General features: G+C 33.9%; 1 protein-coding gene across 7 annotated transcripts in view; it reads right to left on the reverse strand.

Moving 5' to 3' along the window:
- Positions 1-1,901: 1,901 nt before the first annotated feature.
- The window catches only part of Slc4a7 (solute carrier family 4 member 7), a 100,024-nt gene continuing 75,362 nt past the window's right edge, over positions 1,902-26,563 (reverse strand). For 4 of the 7 annotated variants that reach the window (XM_026406039.2, XM_077796246.1, XM_026406045.2 and 1 more), the window contains 10 exons: positions 25,789-25,894; positions 23,444-23,605; positions 22,961-23,074; positions 19,915-20,076; positions 19,482-19,733; positions 17,318-17,386; positions 15,814-15,987; positions 12,679-12,810; positions 10,679-10,776; positions 1,902-6,009 (listed from right to left, as the gene is read on the reverse strand). In XM_026406039.2, coding sequence (XP_026261824.2) covers positions 5,928-6,009; positions 10,679-10,776; positions 12,679-12,810; positions 15,814-15,987; positions 17,318-17,386; positions 19,482-19,733; positions 19,915-20,076; positions 22,961-23,074; positions 23,444-23,605; positions 25,789-25,894 — 1,351 coding nt within the window. In that variant the 3' untranslated portion in view covers positions 1,902-5,927. Of the gene's footprint in view, positions 6,010-8,077; positions 8,186-10,678; positions 10,777-12,678; positions 12,811-15,813; positions 15,988-17,317; positions 17,387-19,481; positions 19,734-19,914; positions 20,077-22,960; positions 23,075-23,443; positions 23,606-25,788; positions 25,895-26,563 lie in introns of all 7 variants that reach the window. The other 3 variants (XM_026406033.2, XM_077796244.1, XM_077796245.1) reach the window with 1 other exon arrangement.

Genomic DNA, 26,563 nt, shown 5'->3' on the forward strand with positions numbered 1-26,563 from the left:
CAGACACACTCAGACTCCATTTAACCAGAGTAACTCCTTGATCCAAGGTTGTGGATGGCTCTTTCCGCCCGTCCATCCACCCAACACAAACCCATCTGCTTTGAGGAAACTGGCTATCGTGACTCCCCTTCCCAAGCCAGCTCGCATTCTCTTCCCCGCCCCCCGTGGAGTGAAGCTAGCTCCCGAGGCTGCGGGCCGCCGCTCCACCCGGACCTGAGAGTGACTCCCTGGAGACCCTGCTACAAACCACACGCCGGCACAGCGGAGCACCTGCTCCCGCCCCACTCACCACGCGGGAGGGACGGTCCCTCCTTCAGGACAATCTCCAAACCGTCGTCATCTTTGACGCTGCGGCTACCCGCTGCTTCGGGTCCCACCCTCCCCCTAGCTCTCTCCGGGTCCCCTCAACCTCCGGAGCACCTCAGCCCGCTGCACCGTTGGTTTTTCAATCAAATCCTCCTTTCATGCCACCAACCGGCGCTGGCTGAACCAATGCCGAGGCATCTTCCTCCACCTTGCCGAGCGCCTCAGCCAATCCGGAAGGGCCATGCTGCAACGTGCAGAGCGCCATAGCGACGGGTGACGCCTGCCAGAGTTGCCCTAGCAGCCAGAGAACGCTCAGGATCCAGCCCCAAGCTGCAGGCACAAGAGGTGGCAAGAATTGCTTAGCACTCTACTGCAGTCTTTGCCTGGACATTGAACAATCTATGAACAGGTCTCCCAATCTTTGCAGACTTTCCTAGACTTCTGATGCCTAATCTTTAGCAACTGAAATAAAATGGGTGGGAAAGAGCAATCTGGGGGTATTTCGGGAAATGCTGTGGACTCAAAATCAAATTGATTCTCTCCCAAAGCAAAGATCTAATTTGAAAAGGAAATCAATGCAACATGCTACTCATATGGCACAAAAACATTCTCAGTTGAGCATGCTGCATCTCGGGCAATGAGAAATGGTGCTGTGAAAATATATGACCTAGGATTCAAGAGGTCTTTATGTTACAACTACCACTAGTTCATTTTATGTCTTTGGGCAAGTCACTTCGCCTTTTGAAATCTGCAGATTCTTAAAGAAAAATTCAACTGCATTAGATAAAGCAATAAAAGGATACAAACAGCATGGAGCTTTAAGTATCAAATTTATTGAGTGCTAAATTTTGTCCCAGATATATTCCGAGTTATTTCCTCATATTATTTCACCCACTCGTCACATCCTTTTTTCATCCTAGAATTGTAAACAAATTGCCTGAAGAGCCCAAAGTGACAGAGCTAGTAAGTGATGGAGACAGTAGAACCTATGCTGTGACTGTCTAGAGTCCCATCTTAACCACAAGGATGCTCCCTTGACAATTTATTCAGGTATAGTCCTACCTCAATCCTACCTTAACATCCCTCAAAATGAACATTAAGTGTATCAGCACTTGACAAAATCTCCCAACCTTGATTTAAAATGAATATGGTGCACCCTTCCCTAATATTTCTCTGATATGAATAATAAGTGAACCCAAAGATACATCAGTACTTCAGGTTGTGTATTGTTAAAGTATTCTTATTAAAGAAAATAAAAAGAAAAACAAAAGGGAAAAATCCTATTTCAGGAACATAGAAAAGGGATGAAAGCCAAATCCAGGTGAATATACCAGAACTAATTAAGCTTCAGGGGACATAAAACCATCAGGATTAATGCTGCTCTTCAAAAATGGGTACACTATTTATTTCAGTGTCTTTTCTGATTCTGCTTTTTCTCTTCATCTAAAGTATACTAGGAGGTAAGAGGCAGAAACCCCTCATTTTCCTTCCTCTCCTACCCCATATATCAAGCTGAGAAAGCTATGCCACTCTTGGAGTACAAAGTCAAGACAATAACCAACAACTAATTAAGTAGACTTTTATTGCTCTTTCAACTTCAATAACATCTACAAAAAAATAGTTTTCTTCTAACAATTATGAAACAAATTTGAAAGGCAGGATCATTCACATTATAGACTTGGGTAGAGACTTGTACTTCATAAAAATGAAATATAACAGTTCTACAATTTAATGTTTAATTTACTTTGGATTTTATTATAAAAGAAAATATCACTGTAATTATAAAAGTCATAAAAATTGTTAACTGTACTGTGAAATTACACCAAGGTATCAAATATTACACAAATGAACAATAAAATTCAATTTTTAAATGTAGTAAACACTGGAAGATGCCCTCCCTCCTGCAAAAACAAAAACTTTGATAAAGCAACAAAAAGCCACAGCACAAAAACCAATCAATGTGCAAAAAATTATGATTAAAAAAAAAACCTGGGGCTTAACAAGTACTCTAAATATGAGCTAATTGAATTTAATTTTAAAGATAATCTTTAGATGATTCCATTTCTAACCGTTTTCCTGTAATTGACACTTATTTTACTTTCTAAAGTTAGAAAAGACTTTACATTAAAATTGCCAAATCTTAAAATTTGAACACCACTTTAAACCTTGAATGTCTTTAAAGACTTTTTAAATTTACTTTCTAAAAATAAATAATTGTTGGAATAAACAACAGGGCATTTCACATATTTGCACTGCATACGATAACAATGATGTGATCTACATAAATAAATTTAAAATATTGCTATTTAATATAAACATTTTGAATTACAATGTTATATCCATGGCTTACATATCCAAAGTCTGAGCACTTTAAAAACAGGATTCACCAACTGTTGAGCACATTTACAGAACTCATGTACATGACATAATCCTCTAACTAGCAAGCTCTGGTGGTATACCTCAATTTCAGAGACCATTTTTCTTCTTACAGAATTTTGAACCTGCCTTTGTGAAAGGAAAAAGTTAGAAAGCTATTTTATTCACACAGATACTCTGAGTATGTGAAAGAAACAAGAAATGTTTTTTGGATGTAGAAAACAAAAGTTATTAAGTCTGAGTGGTAAACAAATCTTTATAAATACATGCATTAGCACATAAAAATTATATCCTACATGTTTTACAGAAGACTTGGCAAATATGAACATTGGTACGCCACATCTTTAAACAACCTAAGAGATTTAAGATTGATAATATCACACACATACACACACAACACACTCACTCAATACACTTTTGAAAGACTGTGCTTCATTTCGACATACCTAGTATTATTAAAAAATATATAGAATCATCCTTTTATCATAAGGAAGTTTCGTTCATTGTTTTCTCAAAAGCTGCTATTTTAGATTGAAACAGCCATCAGAAGAAAGTAAATTTCAAATGGTCAACATCAGAATTTATTATAGTCTTTGTAAACAGACATCTATAAATAAATAAAAATATGGTGGAGAAAAGAATATCCTGAGGCGGCTCTATGGCCAGGGTATTCAGTAGCACTAAGCTCTATTCTGAAAATCAAGGCATCTAAGAAAGTGCAGGGCTGTTTATTTGAATTTATTTTGTAAATGGAATATGTACAGGTTTAACTATTTTGCACCTTGAGGTAAATCAGTACATAGCAATTACCACTGCTCATATACACCTATTTAAGGCAACATTTAAAAATCAATATATATAGTAAATTATATCTTTCACTGTCTTGCAATGAATGCTATCCATGATTGTAATTTTCAAAAAGTGGAAGAAATACCATAATCACTTAAAACAAGCAGTCAATTACTTAAACATGAGTTTACCTTCGATCTTCAATGGAGGAGTAGTCATATCATATCATTTTGCAAGTCAAGTAGTCAAAAGCAAGCAGAAACCAATAAGGAATCAGAAACACCGTAAAATATTTTGAACGCAAAGAATTTTGCAAGTCATGGTTTTTCTGGCACTGGACAATTACTATACATAATTAAATAAAATCACAGAAACACTATATCCCAGGTAGTTTTCAGTTTAAATTTTAAAAACCACTTCCTGTAAAATAAGTACAGTTGCTAACCCTTTGATGTCCAAACACAAGGAAATGATGTGAGGAAATCCTCTAGTTTAGATACATCAGGGTATTTTTAAAAATAGCAGCAGATACCGGGACTTTGGAAATGACTATGCTGCTATGAATGAAAAGGAACCACTGAAATGGAAGCTCATAACAATAATCAGCACCATGGGTAATACTCTCCATCAATTGCCAAGAGTCTAAAACTCTTTTTAGGCAGTACCAAATGATGCCATCTACAATTTCTAAAGAAAAAGCAGCTAGATTTCCAACATCTCATCTGAGGCAGAAGTTCAATCTATTATAAACTCTGACAAAACAGTCTCAGATGGGGAAATTACAATAGTTATTATTTAGTTCAGAATGGATCTAAACACCTCAGAATTGCTAAAATACCAGCTTTTGGCATTTCTCATGATCTTCTATAAGATCAATTACTCATACTTTTATACTTTCATTATAAATGAATAAAGGGAGCATTAGAATTACATTAAATTTTTCATCCTAATATTCATGTCACCATCTTCAGTATTTCTATGGCTTCTCAATATTTACTTGGATTTTGTAAATTATTCTCTTGCCAAATCAGTTTCACAACCCCATTCATCCAGTCCTACAGGCTTCACAAGAACATTTATTTATTTTGTGTGGAGCTAAGAGTATATAAAAGATAGCTAAAACAATTTTCTAAAAGTTAAAAAGGCAGCTCAGAAAAACTAAGTAACACAAAATAGGAAGAATGCCATCAATCTGAGCTATACATAAAATGTCTAATTTCCTTTTAAAATAGAAATATGGCAGTGCTTTATATCAAAGATGTAAAATCTGTCAACTGCTTTTAGATAATAAACATAAATGCAAGTGAGCACCAAGTATTTACATTAATGATTTACTCTCTATGTATTACCTTTTCAAATGTTTTTATAATATTTAAGTATCGTATCAATTAAAATAAATAAAATATTTTTAAATGAAATTGTGTTTAACCACCTATTAAATACAATCTATGCAATAGAAAGAATTAACAGAAAGTAAAAGGTCAGCCTTAATAATTAATACTGATCACAAACCCATTCGAGAGAATTCTGACTCCTGATTATTTAATCATACTACCTATAAGCAAGAACTTGAACCTGATATAAACTAAACTACTTTAAGAGAGCAATGGTAAAGAACAGAGTGGAAATTGTGAATTTTTAAAAAGTACAGCTATTCAGAAAATAATTTCTACAAAGGTAGCAAAATTTAATTACTGCAAACTGGTATTTTATAGTTTCTAAAATTCATGAAGTTACCAATGGTTCAGGTGCTATTACAAATCATTTGCAATTTTACTTGACTGTCAGAAAGGAACCCTAGATATTAAATTTTAAGCTTTAAAAAAAATTCCTAAAATACAAAGGTTAAAAACGATAGTTTCCTTTCTAGAAAGTTCCCACTTGACCTCTAGGGTCAAGAAAATTCCATCACTTGTGAAACATGATGGACTCTACATAATGAAATGCACGGAGAAGCCATGGCATAGTACTTTACCATAGCATGGGCATACTGACTCCCTGTTCTTCCTATAAAGCACTAACAAAAGTGAAATAGTCTGAAAATTTTTAGAAACTCAAGTAAAAATTATAAATATATGGACTAAGTACGTATCACTTGAGGTTTATATGAATTGCTGCTGTGAACAAAGAGATTTAAGAAAAGCAGATTGAATGCATTTCCCCACGTCTTTCTATTGCGGAACAGAAAAACTTTCCCCCAACAGAATAAATATTTGAATAAGAACCATGTACCTCACTTCCAAGAGACCATTTCATTATTACACACAATATCCATGGTGCCTACTACAAACTTCAGATTCTACTTCAAAACACCCAATGGTCATGCATAAGTAGCATGACATACAATATTGTTATACATAGTGACATGACATACACACACACACACACACATACACACACACATTATATATAGAGATATATATATATATCTATATATAATTCCTGTTGGTTTAATTCTATAACGAAGTTTCAGCATCCATGTATTTCTTTGATGGTTCATCTTCAAAATTTATTGTCACACTCACAGGTTTTTCTGGACTGTTTAAAACAAAGAATGAGAAAAAATGATTACTGAAAGAACAAAGACTGGATGTTGAAAACATCCAACAATAAGTATCTGTAGTAAACCTTTTGAGATGCTCATTAACACTACTAATTTATGACTTCCTATTATAATTTTACTTTTTTTTAGTGTCAGTAAGTTGAATTAAAAAAGCACAGTAAAAATCCTCAAGTTTTTAAAAATTGCATGTTTTTGCTTGCAATTCATATTTTTCTTATAACTAAAGAGAAGTTATTTAAATTGAGTCTGTATGTGACTACATTTGATTTATGTTTTACTTCATGTGTGAACACAGTTGTAGTACTGACTTTTACTTCACTGACAAATCCAGCAATATATAAACCTTTGTTAATATAAGCATCAATTTCTTACAATAGGTAACAAACTGACAAAACTGTTGCCCCTAAATCTGGTTTACAAATACAAGACCAACACGCATATATATATGCTTTTTCTTTGTTTTTGGTACCGGGGATTAAACTCAGGGGTACTTAACCACTGAGCCACATCCCTAGCCCTTTTTTATATTTTACTTAGAGACAGAATGTCTCTGAGTTGCTTAGGGCCTCTCTAAGTTGTTGAGGCTGGCTTTGAACTCATGATCCTCCTGCTTCAGCCTCCAGAGCTGGACAGAATTATAGGCATGTGCCACCATGCCTACTTGGCTTATATGTTCAAGTTAACATCAAACGCTCTGAGATTCCACGTATATGGATTCAATAATTGATTTTTATTCTAAGACAGGAATATCAGGATTCTGAAAAAAATTTTACTGAAAAGTACAGAAATACACTATGGGTTGCTGCCTTATTCAAAAAGTCTGAAGGAAAGGAGGGCTCCCAAAGATTTTTCTGTTAAATGACATAGCCAAGACATTCTTTATTTTCATGAAGGGAGGAGCAATCCAAATGAAAGGCAAAAGTATAAAAGATATGTTAATATTATTATAAGGCCTTTATGTTTATCATAAAAAAAAATTTGCAATCTGGCCCAAAGGTGCTGACAGGATATAAAAAATAAGTGTCAGTAAAAAGAATATGAGTTCAGGATGATCCAAAATGACAAAGAATTTAACTTTAAAACTTTACAAAAGAAAGAAACAGCTCAGCTTAGAAAGATAGGACTTGAGAAACAATGATTGAAAAGAAAGACATAAGATAGAGATAATTAGAACAAAGGTTCTAAAGAGAATAGAGAAAGAATGAGAAAAAGCTAATTAATTTTTATCACAAGACAAGAGTTCAGAAAGATAGCAACTAACTAGAAATAGCTACACTGCTTGCATGCCTGGAAATGTTTTGATCTGAAGCCCAGGCAGAATACTCCAACACCCAACACAGCAAGTTATACGAGAGACTTTCTGAATATGAGTAGGACAGCCTTGTAGGACAATGCCTCATTTCTACAGAGACCTAAAGAATTCCTGAGGTCTCAGGCCTCCAAGTGAGAGCAAAAAAAGAAAAAAGTGTTCCGTAACAAGAAACAACATCAAGGGTTCTCTGAGTTTCAATACATGGTCCATTATGAAACTAAATGCTTTTATATCAATGAATTAATTTTCTTTCCAAATATCTTTAGGGAAAACATTTACCTCACCCAAAGAAATTATACACTTAAAAAAAAAAAAAAAACCAGCAGAGCGAAACAAAATGAAATCGTTTTTCTTTATTCTTGGACCATCACAAAACATGACTCAGGTGGTATTCAATTGGAATGTTTAATCTCTTGTAATTATCTTGCTTTATATAGTTTTGACCTACATATTTTTCCATATTTTACTATAAAATAGCTCAAATTAATTTCAAATGATACAACTATAAATTTAAAAAGGAAATTACAAACCACAATCATTATCTACATTTGATTATTGTCACAACAAAATGATGGATGAAAGCAAAAAGGGAGAGAAGTAAAAAGGAAAGAAGAGTGGTTTTGATAAGCAAGAATATAAATTAGGTTAAATGTAATGGTTTTACTGCATCAATATCAACATGTTAAGTTGAAAACTGCCAAGTTTGAAAAGGCATAAATAATCATAACTACCTCGTGTTAGATCTGGTTACTTTGGCATTCTCAGTATTCATGGAAAGTGCCTTCCACTGTGCAGTTTTGGCCATTTCATCTGATATATTAACAACTGAGGGATCAACACTGAAGAACAAACACACTTTTCGGTTAGTATATGCAAAAGCATTAATATTGTCTTTCTTGTTTATCTATGTCATTATTTGCTTTCATCAACTTAAAACTGAGAAAATCCTTGCCATGCACTTAAACCAAGGCCTACAAAGATATCAGAATTTGGGGGTTCTATTACAAAGTTCCCATGGAGAATTACATCTTCCTTTATAATCAAAATGAAGAGTAAGATGAATTTGGCTTCACAATTTGATTTGGGGCATCAGTAGTACTCCTGCAATGATGCCCTGCAAACATCTTGGTCACAAGTAAATTATTGAAATAATATAAAAGGATATATTAATGTGCTTAGGAGTTTAAAAAAACCATAAAATCAATTAACAAGCCTTTATAATTGGCACAAATTTTAATATCAAATAAATATTACAATATGTAAGGAAAATAATTTTTAAAAACCCTTGTTTTTCATAGCCTTTACAAATCATCAAAAAAAAAATTAGAAAAGGTGACACTTCACAATTAAAAATAAACCTCTGAAAATATTTTGACAAAGAAAAACAACTTTATAAATATCACTTTTAGCTGGCATTTACATTTTTGTGTCAAAGTGTTGTTTTATCAAATGTATCAAAATCAAAAGAATGCCCATTTATTATAAGGGACAAATGTAATCACATTCTATGTTTCTATGAGTTACTGCAAAAATGACTTCCCGGGGGCTGGGGAAGTGGCTCAAGCGGTAGCGCGCTCGCCTGGCATGCGTGTGGCCCGGGTTCGATCCTCAGCACCACATACAAACAAAGATGTTGTGTCTGCCAAAAACTAAAATATAAATAAATAAATATTAAAAAAAAAAATGACTTCCCGACCCCAAATCCAATGATGATGATATCCATAAATAATTAATTTGAGGCGCAAGGATATCAGCACAAGTAATATGAAAGTATCATGAATCATGAAGTTATCAGAAATATATTTGCAAGTCCTTTTTTAATGAAAAGAAATGTTTCATGCAAAAAAAAGCTAAAAATGCAAATGTGAAATTAGATCATGTTAAATTAACAATGTGATGGCAGCTGGGTTACAAAAATAATAAATAGTAGTCACTTAAAAGATGTTATCTTTGTTTATACTTTAAATCAGAAAGTTGTTTCAAATTCAAGATTACAGAAAGTGTGACATGGTCACTGAGAAGTCTCTAGGAATGGCGGCTGTACTTTTTACCAAGACTTCTTTTTCAGAAGTACATAAAATTTAAGTGCCCAGTCACAATGGCAGAGCCATCCAATCTGAAACTTTTGCCTAGCTGAGCAAGCAATTTATTCACTTGGTTGTGAATTTCAAATAATGAAAGAAAGGAATTCCTGAAGAAGTTTCCTCCTTCAAGTAAGAACTTTCCCATTAGAAGAAATCAATCTTTTTCAATATAGCATACATTTTACTGAGCCTCAAAATAAAACTAAATGGAAAATTTTTTCTATATAAATTTATTGTTATAAATTTACATTGTTATATAAATTATTTTCATATTTTATAAGGCTTTAGGTTTTCCAAATGCTTTCATATATTATCTCATTTGATCTTCATGGCAAGTAATCCAGAACTATTTAAGATGTAAAACTCTGGCAAATAAACAGGTTAGCCATTTCTTGGCATTCTCAAGGTTCAATTTTTAATCAAAGCAGAATTATGGTTCATCACTTAAAAGACAAAAGGAAAAACTCAGATATCCATTCTTTTGGTTAAATATCAGACAGTTAAAAATAAAAAAAATTTGAAGCAGGCTAATCAACTGGTCAGAGATGTGCATTCTAAAACTGAATTCTCTATAAATAGCTTATCAGAAATGGAATAGATATATGGGAAAAGGTATCGACTCCCCCTCAAAAAAGTACAAGTTTGCATTTCCCAAACTCTGCATCTTTTGTTCTTAAATTTAAATAAAAAATGGTTCACCAAAATAAAAACTGATGAATTATACAAAAAAAAATCTATTAATACAATTTCCATAATATGAGCCCTCAGACCTGTGAAAACTAGAGAGTGCTATAGGGTCTCTAAACATAGGTATATCTGGAAGGTTACCATATGGATTACAATCATTTTATTTTCCAGTGCACACTGACTCCAGTCCTGATAAAGGGTAGAAAGGAAAAAGCAAAGTTACCAAGAAAATGGAAATAGTCTGAAACTCGTGAAACTGATTTAAAATTTCACCAGGATAGAAAGAATAATAGAAGACAAGTAAAATATATTAGCTTGACATGAGCTTTCATGTAAGGCGCTGGTCCAAGTCCAGCTTTTTCTTCGTTTCTGCCTGTAACCTGGTTGGGCAAGGACCAAGAGATTTCCTTTTCAAACTACAGGAAGCTTCCCTTTAGTTGATAAGATACAGATTTTATCATCTTTTTAAAAACAGATATCACTACTTTAAAGAAGCACTACATGACTTACTCATGCACCTGACATGTGTATATAATAACTTTTACAAAACATCCACCTCACCTGTATTTTAGGGCCTTGACTGGAATTTGCAGGAGACTTCCTCCTTCAAATGGAAGGTGCACAGTATCGTCATCATCCTGAAGCATTCTTTCAGCTTCCTAAGAGCACACAAGAAGGGGTTACTTCTCCCAGAATACTCCCAGAAGGGGCAGCTACTAAGGAACACCTTAAAGACTTGGAAACCCAAGCAACACAGACATTTGAGGCCTAATGATATTTTTCTTATGGCAGGGGAGATAGGGGTGGGGAGATCTGTATCATATATTTTTCAATCTCCTAGGCATCATCTACCCGTTAGATGGCAGTTTGCAGCCCCTTCAGTTGTGACAACAGAGTATTACAAACACTGATAAATGTCTTCTGGAGGGGAAGCCATCCCAGGGTGAGGACCACCTGCACAGCACACATGGCATCAAACTATGGCATGCTAATAATGGAGGCAGGGGATAAGGCAGTAGGAGAGACTGAAAAAGCATTTATATTCTTCTTCCTTACACAGAAACCCCACTTATTTGGAGGTGGCAATATACCCTGATTTTTTAAATGAAACAAAAAACTCCTACATTAAACTTCCCAGTAACTCAATGGGGCCACATAGTATAAGCAGGACTTACTGAATGAAATTTTTGGAAAGATTCCTTCCTTAAAATACAATTCCAGGGTAAAGTCTACTTTGCCTTTGGTCTTTCCTTCTTCCTGCTGCCTCTAATGCTAACATGATAGCTAGAGTTTAGGAGCCATATTGACCCATGAGGAAAACCTGAGGATGGAGACTACATGATGAGGATGAGAGGAAAGTAACAAGATATCCCTAATAACTGTGGAGCCATCACACTAGTTTGAGAGTTCTACGTGGGAGAATAAATCCTTGTTTTGTTTTATTTTCCCTATTTTGTGCCACTGGGCCTTATTCTAACTGAACAAAAGTAATAAACAGGCAATTTGACCTAAGTATTTTATAAATAAATTATACAACATTTGGGGGGAAAAAAAATCACCAAAAGTTAATACATACTTACATATATAACTTTAAAGAAAATAACTCTTAATTTTAAAATTTTGGAGCCTCATTCAAAGTAATATCCTACTTATAATTTTCGTTGAAAAGTAAAGAAGACCAGTAATTTTACTAGTTCTACTTAAGAAAGACTAACATTTAAAAAATGTATATCTTTCTTATCTTTGCTTCTCAAAACTCTGAAAGGGAAAACTGAGCAAGAAATTAGAATCAACAAAGCTATATGTTCTACATATACAATCTCTACTTCTTTTTATTAAAGTGACGACCACATTAATAAAAAATAAAACTCAGATTATTAATATTTAAATCTCAGTATACAAATCAACTAGTGGTACATAATAGTATATAGATAAAACCTTTAGTTGGATGTGATGGCACATGCCTATAATCCCAGCTACTTGGGAGGCTGGATCCCTTGAGCCCACAAGTTCTCAACCTGGATAACATAGCTGGGCACTACCTTAAACAAACAAACAAAAAAAAAGACTAAAGCTTTATTAAATTTTTTTAACAAAAAGATATTTATTTAAATCCCCTTTGGTATATCAGATTATTAAAATGCCTTTAAACCTAAAATGTATGCTAAAAATAATACAGTTCATGTATTTAAGGTTAAATCAGATGATAGAGCAATATAGTATTATTTTCTGTTGTCTATGTCTCAATATGTCTATGTTTCTTTCTAAAAATTCTAATTTTGCTTTTGTTAAATGCACACAGTATGTAACTTTTTAAAAGTATCCATGTGTCAGAGCAATGAGGGGCAAGAGGGTGAAATGAGTAAGAGCTAGCATTTGGGACACATTACTTAACTTCTCCTGCCTCAGTTTCGTTATTTACAAAATGGGGATGATAACAGTCCCTACTTTACAAAGTTCTTATGAGGATTAAAGATGTTGATTCAAGTAAATAGTGCTCACTGTATGGCACAAAATATTAAAGAAGGGAATAATGTAAATCTATAATTATTGTTTTTTACCTCTTTTTCTTTTTTCTTTTTGTCATCTTCTTTCTTTTTCTTACTTTCTGGCATGAGATCATCAAGCCAACTAAGTTCTCTCTTTGTGAAACACAGGTCCATGAGCTTGCGTACAAACACCAATGCCAGAACCTTAAAAAAGTGGGGAGGAGAGAAAATAGTAACGTATAATATGAATTATATAATTTAGAGAGGAAAGAAGTATTTAATAAATCTTCTAAATGACAAGAAATATATTTTGTTTAAGATTATTTCATACATTGTCTTATTGCAAAGAAACTGAGTCATATATCTTTTTGAACTGTCTGCTCAAAATTTTAAAAGTACAAAGAAGAAAAAAAATTGACATTCTCCTGAATAAATCACTCGCACTCTGCATAGAACTTATAAAGGTTAGTAAGCATTGTGAATATCATAATAAAAAGATGATTTTTATGACTTTACATGAAATTAAATATTAAAAAAAAAAACTCGCAGTACAGTGCAGCATGCCTATAATCCCAGAGACTGAGGCCAAGGCAGGGGACTGCAAGTTCAATGTCAGCCTCTGCACCTTAGCAAGACCCTATATCAAAATAAAAATAAAAAGCAAAAAGGGCTGGGGATGTAGCTCAGTGGTAAAGCACCCTTGGGTTCCATCCCCAGTACAGAAGAAGAAAAACAAAAAACAAAAAACCCCACCTCCTAAGCAACATGATGGTTAGAGTACCTATTGCCAGCACTAGGTTTTAATTTTTCAAACACATTGCAAAAAAGGACATAAAATTGCTTTTCTTTGACTGTGAATAAGCATTTAAACCGCTTGGGTTTCCTCTTCTCTCACTTGTTATCTCCTTTCTTTTGCCTGTATTTTCCTATTGGTTTTTATACCTTCTGTTTATGAATTCATGAGTTCTGTGTAACTGGGATTCAAATCCTCTACCTGCCTTGTGTTACATATATTTCTCCCAGTTCACAATATCATTTTCCTGTTTATCATGCCTTTTATGATATAAAAAAACAATTATCTTTTAGGTATACAAATACTCTACTATAATTTTTTTTTACCATTTAAATCCTGAATTCATTTATATACAAGACAGATAGAGTACAAACAAACGTACTTCCAAGAATATACTTAACTCTTCCAACACTATGTACTAAATTTCACCTCTGAAATAATCTGCTTATGATACTCAAGTGATAGCACTGCCATATATTCAGGTAAATTTGTAGATGTGTTAGTTATTAAGTATTCAAAACAAAGAACATGCTATACCTATTGGTTCAGGTCTTATTATTCTATATCCTTAAATAATGTTGTGAATTGAATTTTGTCCCATACTAAACAAGTTGAAATAATCCCAACTACTTAGGAGTCTGAAGCAGAAGAATTGCAAGTTTGAGGCCAACCTTGCCAATTTTTTGAGAGTCTCTTTCAAAATTAAAGGGAAAAAAATGGGCCAGGGACGTAATTCAGTTGTATAGTATTTGCCTAGCCTGTGCAAGGCCCTGGGTTTAATCTCCCCATCCCCACCCCCTGAAAAGGCAAGCTGAAGTCCTAACCCCCGTATCACAGAATATGACCTTATTTAGAAATAGGAATATTGCTTATGTGAGTAAGCTAAGGTCATACTGAAGTAAAGTGGGCTTCTAATACATTCCAAGTGGTGTCCTTGTAAGACAGTCGAGGGACAACGCAGACACACAGGAAGAACCATGTCACAACAAAGGCAGACAGGAGTTAATGTGGTTGCGAACCGAGGAATGCCGAAGATTGCCCGAAAACCACCAAAAGCCAGTTAATAGGCAGGTACCAACTCCCCTGGGTTTCCAGAAGGAGTAGGGGACTGCCCACACCCTGGACTCGGACATCTAGTCTCCAGAATTGTGAGACAATAAATTTTTGTTTTGAGCTATACAATTTGTAATACGCTGTTCCAGTGTCCTGAGGAAACTAATATAAACACTACTGCAAAGCTTCTTTTCTTTAAATTTCTTATTTTCTTTTTTTCATTTTAGTTTATTCTTAAATATTTCATTGATTTTAGTTATTATTATGAATAAGATATTTTCTGTTTTTAGCCCTACTACAGAGATAGAAAATATCAACTCATTTTTGTCTTTTTAATTCTAGCCACCTTAATACAATTCTCATTAATTTTATTAAGGGTTTTTAGTCTTTTTAAATTCAATTTAAACCTGGCTATATTTATTTTACATCTTCTTGAATAATAAAAGCAATGCAGGATACACATCTTCCTTTGAATATAACAAACTATGTTTAAAGTTTTAGAGACACATTGTTATGAAAGTCTCCCTTTTGTTACTTTATATAGATTTTTAGCTCAATTTTCTATCCAAGGTCAAATTTCCAAATATGTAAGGTTATATTAATGCCTTTTTAACATGCAATTTAATTGCAATCAGGAAATATTACCTGGATAATTTCTACAGTTTAGTTTTTATAAAGATGTTTATAGCCATGTACATAACCAATTTTTACATGGTATTTATAAGTCATCTACAGTCTTTATAACTTTTAAACTTCTACATCTGTCAATTTCTGAAAAAGATACATTGAAATATCTTACTAAGGACTCATTCAGGGATGTAGCTCAGTGGCAGTATGGGAGGAGACCCTAGGTTCAATATCCAGCCAGAAAAAAAAAATTTTTTTGTTTTAAAGGCTTCTGTCAGGCAAGATGGTACATGCTCTAAATCCCAATCAATTGAGAAGCTGAACCTGCAGGATCATGGGTTTAAGCCCAACCTCGAAGACCCTGCCAAAAAGGGAGAAGGGGAGAAGGAGAGAGAAAACACCTGTTGTTTTGAATGCTTTGCTTTTTACATCTGTCTATCTCATTTGTTCAACAAAAATGTTCTAAATTCTGAAATTGTTAAAAAATACCAAAGCAGAGCTCTACAGTACAGAGATTTAAAAGTCATTTTTTTAACTGACCAGAAAATTCAAATTGGAAAACAACTGATTTATAGCTAGAAACAGTTAGTCCACATTGTCAGACATCCAAGAAGCATTAAATGGGCTATTCCTTTTTTCAACAGCAATTATAAATATAAAGAGAATTACAATGAAAATATACATAAACAATCATGTTATTAAATAGTGACCAAAAAAGTCTGAAAAAAACTTACCATCATGGGAAAAACTACTGCGGCAGCTGAAGCCTTTATCACCCATAAAAGAACCAGACAAGTAAGCTGAATGACTGTGAAAATATGGACCTTCCAGAGAGGCACATAGCGGAGGTAGATCAAATCAGGCTGATGCTTGGCAGGCATCCCAAATAACTTTATACGGTCAAAAAACTACATAGAGAATGGAGAAGAAAAAAGAAAGTTTAAACAAAATATCGTTTCTGGTATTTAGGAAAAGAAATTCTACCCAATTTTAGAGTTTTCTGTATTAAATTTAAATGGTATGTTCTGATAATACCCGAGATTACTTTCTTTAGCCAAAAATCTCTGGATCCAAGGAGAGAGAAAAATAAATAAATAAAGGCACTCACTTCAACTACTACAATTAACTTAATCAGAAAATTCAAAGCAAAACATTTTAATTTGGGGGGATTAAAATAGATCAATTCACTGGTCATTTCATCTCTTTAACCTTGTTTTCTAATATGTATGATTAAAACAACAATCTGAATGACTTCTAAGGATCTTTCCATATATAACATGGCTTATTTTATAAAAACAACTCAAAGCAACAAGTACTAAATCTTCATTCACTGAAAATGAAACTTTGAGCAAATTCATTGGTCTTTTTAAGCTTTAAATTCCTTAATCATAAATTGGAAATAAAATGAGCCCTACCACCTCAGAAAACTGTTATGAAAATCAAGTGAGATAATTAGATTCTTTCTTGACCAACGGGGAGAAGACCCAGGCTAAAATAAAAATAATAAAATAAAATGAAGCTGGTGTCTCTGAGAAGTCTTGCCAGCCACCAGTTGGCACCTTAGAACACAGCCTTGGCATAGAAGAGGTGATCAGGTGAGGCTAACTATGCTGATCTAAATGTTTTCCATTACCATCTGTGCAAACCTGAGTAAGTTTTATGAGCTTGTTCTCCAGGAATTGTTATAAATAAGACAAGAGAAGGGAAATCACTGGCTACACTGCCTACTTCCTCAATCCCTCTATTTCTGTTACCTGAATTATGAAATTAGGATGTCTTCCTTTCTCCTTCACAACTATCATTTTGAGGATCACAGGAAATATTTTTTGTGCCAGGTCTTCAAATCACATTGTGCCATACAAATGGCAGGCATCACCATTTTTATAGGGAAATTAATACCTACCTTTTCTCCTTAAGTACTGAAACTGCCATTTTACATGTTAGAAACAACATTCCAATCCTTTTGATCCTCCCTCTCACTATAGTAGTCTTTAGTGAGTTTAATTAAAAGACAGATGAGGATCACATTAATTCCTGATATCATTCTTTACAGAAAAAAAAATGTGCGCTGTAAGCAATAATCACTTGGCAATTGTGGATTCGAAGTCATCAGTTAGAAAAATAACCAGCTCTTAAAATACCAAAGAGTTGAGAATAAGTACCATAATGAAAACAGTCTCTTCAAATTTAATATAGGTTTAACTTTTTCTACAAATTCACTAAATACTTAAGACTTGCCTGAATTCCTTTCAGTGAGGAAACTCCCATATAAAGGAAAACACCATACAGAACAGGCATTGGAATAAACTGTAAGTAAAAGGACCACAATTAGAACTCATGCTACAAAAACCATTTCACAGAAATGAATATATGGTGACAGAAGTAAAAGATCAGTGATAAGGATTAGACCAATTTCACATTTTTACATGTAAGAAACTGCTAATAAACAACAGATCCTTGAAAAATTGCTCATCTTCTACAAAGGAATAGGTTCAGTAGTTAAGATCAAAAGTACGATAGAATACTCGGCTTAAAAGCCTCGGTAATTTTTAAAAGAAAATCTTTCTGTAGTGTACTTTCTACATCAGATTGCTGTGAAAATTAAATTACTTCATATACATTTAAAAAACCTGAAAAGCACCTGAAACTCAAAGAGCATTTGTATTACTATGTGCATACCTCCCCTTCATTGCCAATACTGTACATAGCATTTACTAATTACAATAATTGAAATCCACCTCTGGAATAAAATCCTCATTACTCTGGTAGTTAGAGAGATCCCAAATCACCTATCTGGCCCATACCTAGGCATTTGTAGTGAAGCCTGGCTATTAACAGTCCCCATCAATTTACTAAAAAGCATAATGACCCAAGGGAGAGGCCTGTAAGAAAAAAAGATTCAGCAACTACAAAGGAAATTCATATATACCTCAACTCACCAACCTAGTATGTTTTTTTTCTAAGGAGACCCTGGAAGAAAAAGCAGTAATTCATCACCCTTAGAAAAGACCAACTAGGCTGGTTAATTGAGGTGTTAGATAATCAACTCCCCCAGGGAACTTTTTAAAAATATTTATCCAAAAAGCAACTTCAGAATGCTAAGGAACGGGAATGACCAGAATGAATAATTCCTGGAAATTTTTTAAAGATATGATTATCCAAGTAATTAAAAACAATTCTGTAATAATAATTTTAATAAGACTAAAAATCAGTGTAATGATATAGAAAATGGTAGAAAAATTTAGTGAAATAAGGTGGAGTTCCTGGCCAATACACTGCTTAGTCCTCAGTAAATATTTTTATCATCATAATAGTGATTATGAGTTTACAGAAGATTTACTTTTTATGATTTAACTTACTCTAATGCACAGAAGGCTTAATTATAATGACAGCACAAAATGTTAGTACCTTTACAATAAAACTAGAAGTATAAACCACGCAAGGCAGGCGGTAAGAGGGAGTGTGGAAATGGAGGATAAACACAAGCATGCTAAACTCATCCTGAAAGACAGGCTTAGATTAAAGGTTCTCAAATATTTTGATGTCAGAACCCCTTTATGCTCTTAAAAATCCTGAGGACTCCTCCCACCCACATCTCCAAACACTTCTGTTTGAATGTGTTAGAAATATAAGATATTCATCATGCTAGAATTTAATTTTAAATTGCCCCTCCCCTTTTATTTTGATACCACAGACTGAACCAAGGAGCGCTTAATCACTGAGCCACATCCCAGCCCTTTTTATTATTACTATTATTTTGAGACAATGGCTCACTAAGTGGCTTAGGGCCTCACTAAATTGCTGGGCTGGCTTTAAACTTGCAATCCTCCTGCCTAGGTCTCCCAAGGCCCTGGGATTACGGGCATGTAATTTGCTATTTTTAAATTAATTTGATAATAACAATACTAAGCCCATTTGGTATTTTTATAAAAAATTATAATTTCCAAGCCAGGCTCAGTAGTGCATGCCTGTAATCCCGTTTTTCTAATGAGTATTTGTTACCTTTGTTTCATAGAGTGCATCAGACAGAATGCATTAACTTCAAAAATAGCATTATTTTTTAAAAAACTAGTCAAATAACTTTCATCTATCTTTCAATATGACTTCCTCTAATATTTATACAAAATTCTGAGAATAGTCTCTCCTTTTAAATCATAACTAAGCACTGATCAACTCCTCCCAAAGCTAGTCTTTAATACCACCCTTTTACATTACTTTTAAAATGGACACACCCAGCACTGAAATGTTTACTATGCTAAAAACCTTACCAAATATTATTTCCAAAGTAAATTATAGGAAATGAAACTGATTTTTTAGATACTGATTTCAATGTCTCATTTTCATACAACTAAGTATAAATGTTATGATAAATAAGATTTTTAAATGCTACCAGAGACTTTACCTTTAGTACTGAAGTCATGAACACAGAGAGGCCCATTAGAATAAAAATCATTAGTCCTGTAACTCGCTGTTCACGAATTCCCAAAAACTTGGGTTGTTCCCCTGGAGCAGAACATTCAGATTCAACTTTCAAGCTGTTGACATGACTTATTGACAACACCGTTGCAGCCACAAACCATGGAAGTCCCATGACAGAGCAAACTCCCAACATAACACCAACCATGAGCAAATCAAGGTGGTAGCCAGCTCCTTTCTGAAAAGTGAAATAAACATGAATATCTATTAGTCTAAACTGGTCTTTCAGCTTAAAATTATATATTAGTTATACAAAGGGAAGAAACTAATTTCCATCTTCCATCTTTTAATGTTCTAATTTGGGAACACCATAAACCTTTGAAGAAATCACAACACTTAAGGCAAAAGTTGGAAATCACCTTCAATTTGTGCTCCTTTCTGTTTATGATGACAGCTGTAATTTGTTGATCCATAAAGATGAGAATGGTACAGAGCAGGGCTGGAATAGCAGCTATTAATAAGGTCCACCAAGGATTATCTCCCAATGGGCTTATGATCCAGCCCCTATTTGGATCAGTAGGCTGTTAAAAAAAATTAAAGAAAAAAAAAAAACAGTTTCATTTCTCTACTGCACTAAATCTCCACAGCATAGACTGGGTCTATTCCAAGAAATACTAAGGGATAGAAAAGAACTGAATTAAATCTTGGGATGTGTACTCAGTTATTTGTAAAGAGTGCCAAAGGACTTCTTCCCGTTTCTACAAGCATGCCCCTTGCCATGTGACTTAGCCACTTTATATCTAGAGGCAGAATTTATTTCCCTTCCCCTTGAACCTGGGATGACCTTAAAACTTTAACCCATGAAATAAGGCCAAAGTGACACCGACTTCCAAGTCTTGACCTCAAGAAAACCTGCAGCGTCTTCTCTTAATGCTCTCGGAACCCTAAGATGATTATGTTGTTGAATAAACCTAGATAAACTAAGCTTCTTGAAGACAAGAAGCAATGTGGTGGGCGAGCCAGGCAGGAGGGGTAGGGCAGACTACAACCACTCCCTCTACTTTGACCATCAGAGCTGAAGCCCCAGATTAGTGAATGCAGCCATGCTGACATCAGGAAACCATCAGATGACTGCAGCCACGTGAAAGGTCCCAGGTGAGATCCAGAAACTAGACTCCTACTCAGCTAAGCACAGTCCCTACTGGCACAGAACTACGAACAAACAAAGAGCTGTTGTTTAGAGATCATATTTTCAGGAGGTTTGTTAAGCAGCAACAGGACAAGCAAACCAGAAATCAATCTACCTACTTGATCAACTCCCAAATTAAACTGCTATACAGATCCTGTGCTAGTGATCTTAGCAGGATGGTACTGAATCTGAATCAGCCCTTTGGACAGTATTTTTCCAAAACAACTACTGACAAAAAGCTGGCATCAGATATTAACACATTTTGATGATGTTAACATGAAACTTATTTTTGTAACAAAAAATTTTAAAAGACTGTATGAGTTTACGGCTCTTGGAGGACACTGGATGTATTGAAACTTAAATATATTTTTATTACCTAGATTTAATATTCAGGCTATTTTTCATGAAATCATTTGACAGTACAAAAGGGAAACTTAATACTTTCAACGTTCGGGTATTCCAATCTTCCTACAGCTATATATAAAACTGCTTCATACTTCTATATCTGAATAAAAATATTTTATTTACACAATGCTTTCATTCTTAACTACTTCTTGATTTGTCTCCCCAAATACATTTGATGCTTCTCAAAATTGAGACTGCTATCTGAATAAAGAAATAAATAACAGAAATATATTTAGGAACCAGAATTATAGAAAATTATATCAATATTTTAAATCAACATAATTTAGCTTCATTTTCTTACATACTCTTATAATAAAACTTGGTAAAAACAGTGACTTTCCTATAGTAGCCATTTCTTCACAACCAAATTTAGCAACAAAAAATTAAAAATAAGCTGTACCAAACTGCTCTATACTCACTCATATACTATATTACTATACCTGTAACAAAGATTAATTTTTCTTATCTTTAAATTTAATATTGTTGGTAGATTATTTTCCATCCATGCATGCGTACTTTGGAAACCACTGGTTTTTAAAATAATGTTAATTTTTTGATCCCAATAAAAGATAAAGCATACTAAAATTATTTCCATTATATACCTTGTTTCAGATCCCATTAAGCCAACTTCTTCCAAAAGAAGTCACATAATTTACTAAATGCAAAAATAAATGTAACCAGTAACAAAACTTAAAAGTTGCTTCCTCTTATACATCACAAACAGAGGGAGATAGAAAAAATTACAGACCAGAAAAAAATTACAGAACTGACGATTATCCAGTATCTGGGGAGGATTAGCTGGGGGACCAATCTCCTTGTGGTCAAAAATTCCAGTTGTAACTTTTTTTGTGGGGAGTGAGGGGACAAAAATTGAACCAGGGGTATTTTACCAGTGAGCCACATCCCCAGCCCTTTTAATTTTTTTTTTTTTTAATTTTGAGATAGGGTCTTACCAAATTGCTTAGAGCCTCACTAAGTTGCTGAGGTTGGCAACAGTAGGTACTATAGTAAATTTCAAAATTATAATTTAATATCCCATTCTTTACATTTATTTACACCTCTCTATGAATGATAGCATATATAGTCTGTTTGCATATGTTTTGATAAATATTTATTTTTTACAATAAATTTTTGTGTTATTTTACAGTAATGAGTAATAAACCATTGTGTAAATATACATTATGCATTCATGGCATAACTTTTTCTCAATTTTTTCAACATTTCTAGGTCTTTGTGAGTCCTTTGAAAGTGCCCCCCCCAACTGCAGCAACCCACCACCCCACACCCCAAATCAGCATCTAAACTACACAGTTCCAACCCAGGCTGTTCAATAGGATACAAGTTTGCCAATGAAAGTAAACAATTCAAATGGAGGCTTGCATTACATATTTTTCTTATAGAAAACATTTTATTTTTTCCTGATTTTGCTGGAAAATGTTACATGGAGCTTTCCAATTACTGTCAGATACATGGCCCTTCTAGAAATTTAACTAGGGTCCCACTGTCATTTTTCTAAATTCAAGTTTAGGTTACTTCTTTGAAGGATGTTTCTTTTCCCCTGGAAAACACACTAAGAGATAGATCCAACTAGGAAAGCAGAGTCCATTTTTAAATGGCTCCCAACTCTTCACCATGGATGTTTTCATTTGCTTTGATGTATGAACTTTATACTTTTCCTAAATAGGTTCTCTCATCTCTTTTTTATTTCATTTTTTCATATGTGAGAAATACACATATAATTTTTCCTGTCAAAGCATCAGCTCTTCAAAAAGACTACACATACTAAGGGAGGAGTGTCTCATATTTAAAGTAGTTGTAAAGTAGTTTGACATTCCCAAGGAAGAAAAAAAGCCACTTGTTTCAATCCTTACCTCAAATTTTTCAGGAACATGAAGTTTAGGAGATGGAACTCCTACAAGGTAGTCAATTGCAACCATTATTACTATTGTGAGAAATACGGCAAAGTCACTGATTGTCGATCGCACCTATGTTAAAGGCATTATGTTAATATAAACAAAAAGTATGTCCCCTTTCTAAATAATTCATCTCTTTCACAGGCAAAACATCACTAAAAAGTATGAATGGAATTTTTAATTACTGATAATGGCAGTGACATACATTTATACCTAATTCTTTCCAAATGATTACATAATTCACAACTAAACTTTGCTTTCTTGGTATCAGTATCTTCCCACTGTGAGCTCAGACACATATCATACATTTTTAGTATAAGTAATTTATAATTACTTGGCAAAGTATTAACCTTAAATGATATACTGCTATTTTGAAATAAACCAAGAAAATGAAAACCAAAAACATGATAACCAGAATTCCCAAAATTACATCCCAGTTACCTTGGTAGGAAAATAACGCTTGGTCTTAAATTGCTTGAGGAATGAAGACAGAAAAAATGTTGTGAAAAATAAGATGACACACCAAAAGAGCACATCTGGAATATAAGGTCCATGAGGACTACAAGCTGATCCTACAAATGCACCATGAAAGGTTTTACATTCCTGAAAAAAAAGGGGGAGGAAAAAAGAAAATAGAGGAAGTTTTCAAACATCCAATAAAATTAATAAACTTCATTGACTCTAAGATGCAAATTTTATGCTTCACTTTGCAAGAAAAGGCACTGCAAAGTCAACTGTATATAACACATCATCGATGAACTGTAAGACAGCACCTAAGTTCAGAGATGCTGTGACTTGTCTAAGTCAATGAAATAAGACTATTTCACTTATGTCCTCCTTTCCTTCAATTATATATTCCCTTTAGTAAAAGGACTATAATGAATATTATTTATGAAATGTTTCATCTGCATTCTTGTTGGTCCACAATTTACTGTCTTTCATGTATTTTTGAATAGGTGGCTTATACCAAAGCAGCAAACAGAAAATCAGTCTTATGCCCTGTTACAATGCTGAATAGATGGCTGCAGTAACAAACTGAAATCAGTAACAAAATCTGTGGCTGGATTTTCTGACTCAAACTCAAGATCTTAGAATTGAAACCATGGTCTTTCATGAGGAAGTAATCATTAAAATAATATATCCTTTGACCAAATTGATAACATAATACAAAATATATCATATTTGATAGAAGTCCATTGACTTGATTTTCCTTTAGAAGAAAATTTAGAGATTAGAGGAAGTGCCCCAAATATAACTCATTTTAACAATAACAAAAAAAAAAAAACTATCAAAAGAAAATTTTAAAGATTCCATTATTTTTAATTCCAATCCATGAAATTAAAGGCTATTAAAAAAAGAATGCCACCACCAACATGGCAAAATGAATATCAAAAAATATACTGGAGCCTGGCGCAGTGACGCACACCTATAATCCCAGTTGCTTGGGAGGCTGAGGCAGAGGGATCGAGACGAGTTCAAAGCCAGCCTCAGCAAAAATGAGGCCCTAAGCAACTCAGTGAGTCCCTGTCTCTAAAATAAAATACAGAATAGAGCTGGGGATGTGGTTCAGTGGCTGACTGCTCATGAGTTCAATCTCTGGTACCAAACAAAAAACAAAAAACCAACATATATTGGAAAGACATATATATGTCAAGACAGGATGCCCATCAGCAATCAGAAATCAAATTCTTTTTTTTATTTTTTTAAACATTTATTTTTTTAGTTGTAGTTAGACACAATACATTTATTTTGTTTATTTATTTATTTTTTTAATGTGGTGCTAAGGATTGAACCCAGAGCTTCCCACATGCTAGGCAAGTGCTCTACCACTGAGCCATAACCCCAGCCCCAAAGCAAATTCTTTTTAACAAGTCACTTTTGACTATTTCAATCAGCTATACCTCTTCCACAACAAAAAATAGCTTGCTAATTACAAAACAGTAAAATATGTCTCTAAGTTGCTATGAATAGTACTGATTCATAAGAGAATTCCTGTGATGGAAATGTTATATATCTGCACTGTTTAATACAGAAGCCAAAAGCTGTATGAAGTGACTGTGGCTAGTCAACTCAGAAACCGAACTTTTAATTAATTTTATTTAAACTTAGACACATGTTAAGGCTACTGTTTGGATGGCACAGCCTTAAATTACCAATAGGATAAAATTTCAGATATTTTTTCAAATTATTTAGTTAGGGGCTAACTATCACCTTTAGTGAGAAAGGATGGATTCAGTTACTTATATAATCCCCCTATTAAAAAAAAATGCCTCTAGAGAATTTCAGGGGATCTTTGTTTTAATTCTGACTGCTGACTTCACTTAATATGTTTATGCCTAGCTCATAAGCAACACACCATGGATATTACAGAGCAAGGACAACATTTCCCAACATAATACAAGTGCCTATAATAGTATTCAGTATATAGCAGATGCTTATAACACATTTTGCCCTTTTTCCTTCCTGTTTTCTTAAGAGCTTGAATCAGACTAGACTCTTGAGTTAAACAAAGTTCACAAGTATGTTCACATCTTTTCAATAACTTTTGAAAAAATCTGAGAAGTGCAGTATAGTCTTTTTATCACCCTAACCTTCATTCTTTTTAGCCTATAATATCTAGTGCATGATACACAAAAAAGTGGGACCTCCTATTTGGTTAAAACACTATATTTTGAAAACATACCATAAATCCATTGATCAAGAAGACAATAAGAATAATCTGAAAAAAACTAAAGAATTAATTTAATACAATATTTATAGCATCCTCCATTTTGTAATATACTTACAGAAACAGTGAGATTTCCCCAGGAAATACTGTGTGCTGTTATATTCTCTTTCTTCCATAGCTCTAGAGTTTCATTACTAGGGTCAGGAGGTTCAATACATACACATCTGAAAAATCACAGTAGGTGAAATTTTTATTTATTTAATTAACTATTTAGTACCAGGTATTGAACCCAGGGGCACTCAACCACTGAGCCACATCCCCAGCCCTTTTTATTTTTTATTTATAGACAGGGTCTCACTAAGTTGCTTAGAGCCTCATTAAGTTGCTGAGGCTGGCTTTGAACTTGTTATCCTCCTACCTCAGCCTCTCCAGCCACTGGGATTACAGGCACTGCACCCAACATGGTAGGTGAATTAAAAGTCACGTATTTCATGCTTACATTTTACTCAATCAACCGCACGGTGTGGTAGCTTTTAATTTCTTAATTTTTTTTCCATGTTGCAAAGCATGGAGACTAGAAACGACACATATCAAACAACAGAATGGAATAAGACTGGTATGATATTAATAAAATTAGTTCACATAAAATATTTACTTTATAAAATTGGTTAAATATATCCCTTGGGGGGAACATGTTTGTTTGTTTAATCTAAGAGGACAAAAAATATTTCTAAAATAATTAAAAATTTTAAGATACCACCGTGTTTGGCAAGATTATTCTCCATTAAATCCTATCTCCTCAATCATCACAGCAGTCACTGTTGTCTCTTCCTATCCCTGCAATACAACATGTATTTATTCCCAATAAAAGTTACACTGCTATTGATTTTTTG

The sequence above is a fragment of the Urocitellus parryii genome, chromosome 3, assembly GCF_045843805.1.
Source record: "Urocitellus parryii isolate mUroPar1 chromosome 3, mUroPar1.hap1, whole genome shotgun sequence".
Lineage (NCBI taxonomy): Eukaryota > Metazoa > Chordata > Mammalia > Rodentia > Sciuridae > Urocitellus > Urocitellus parryii.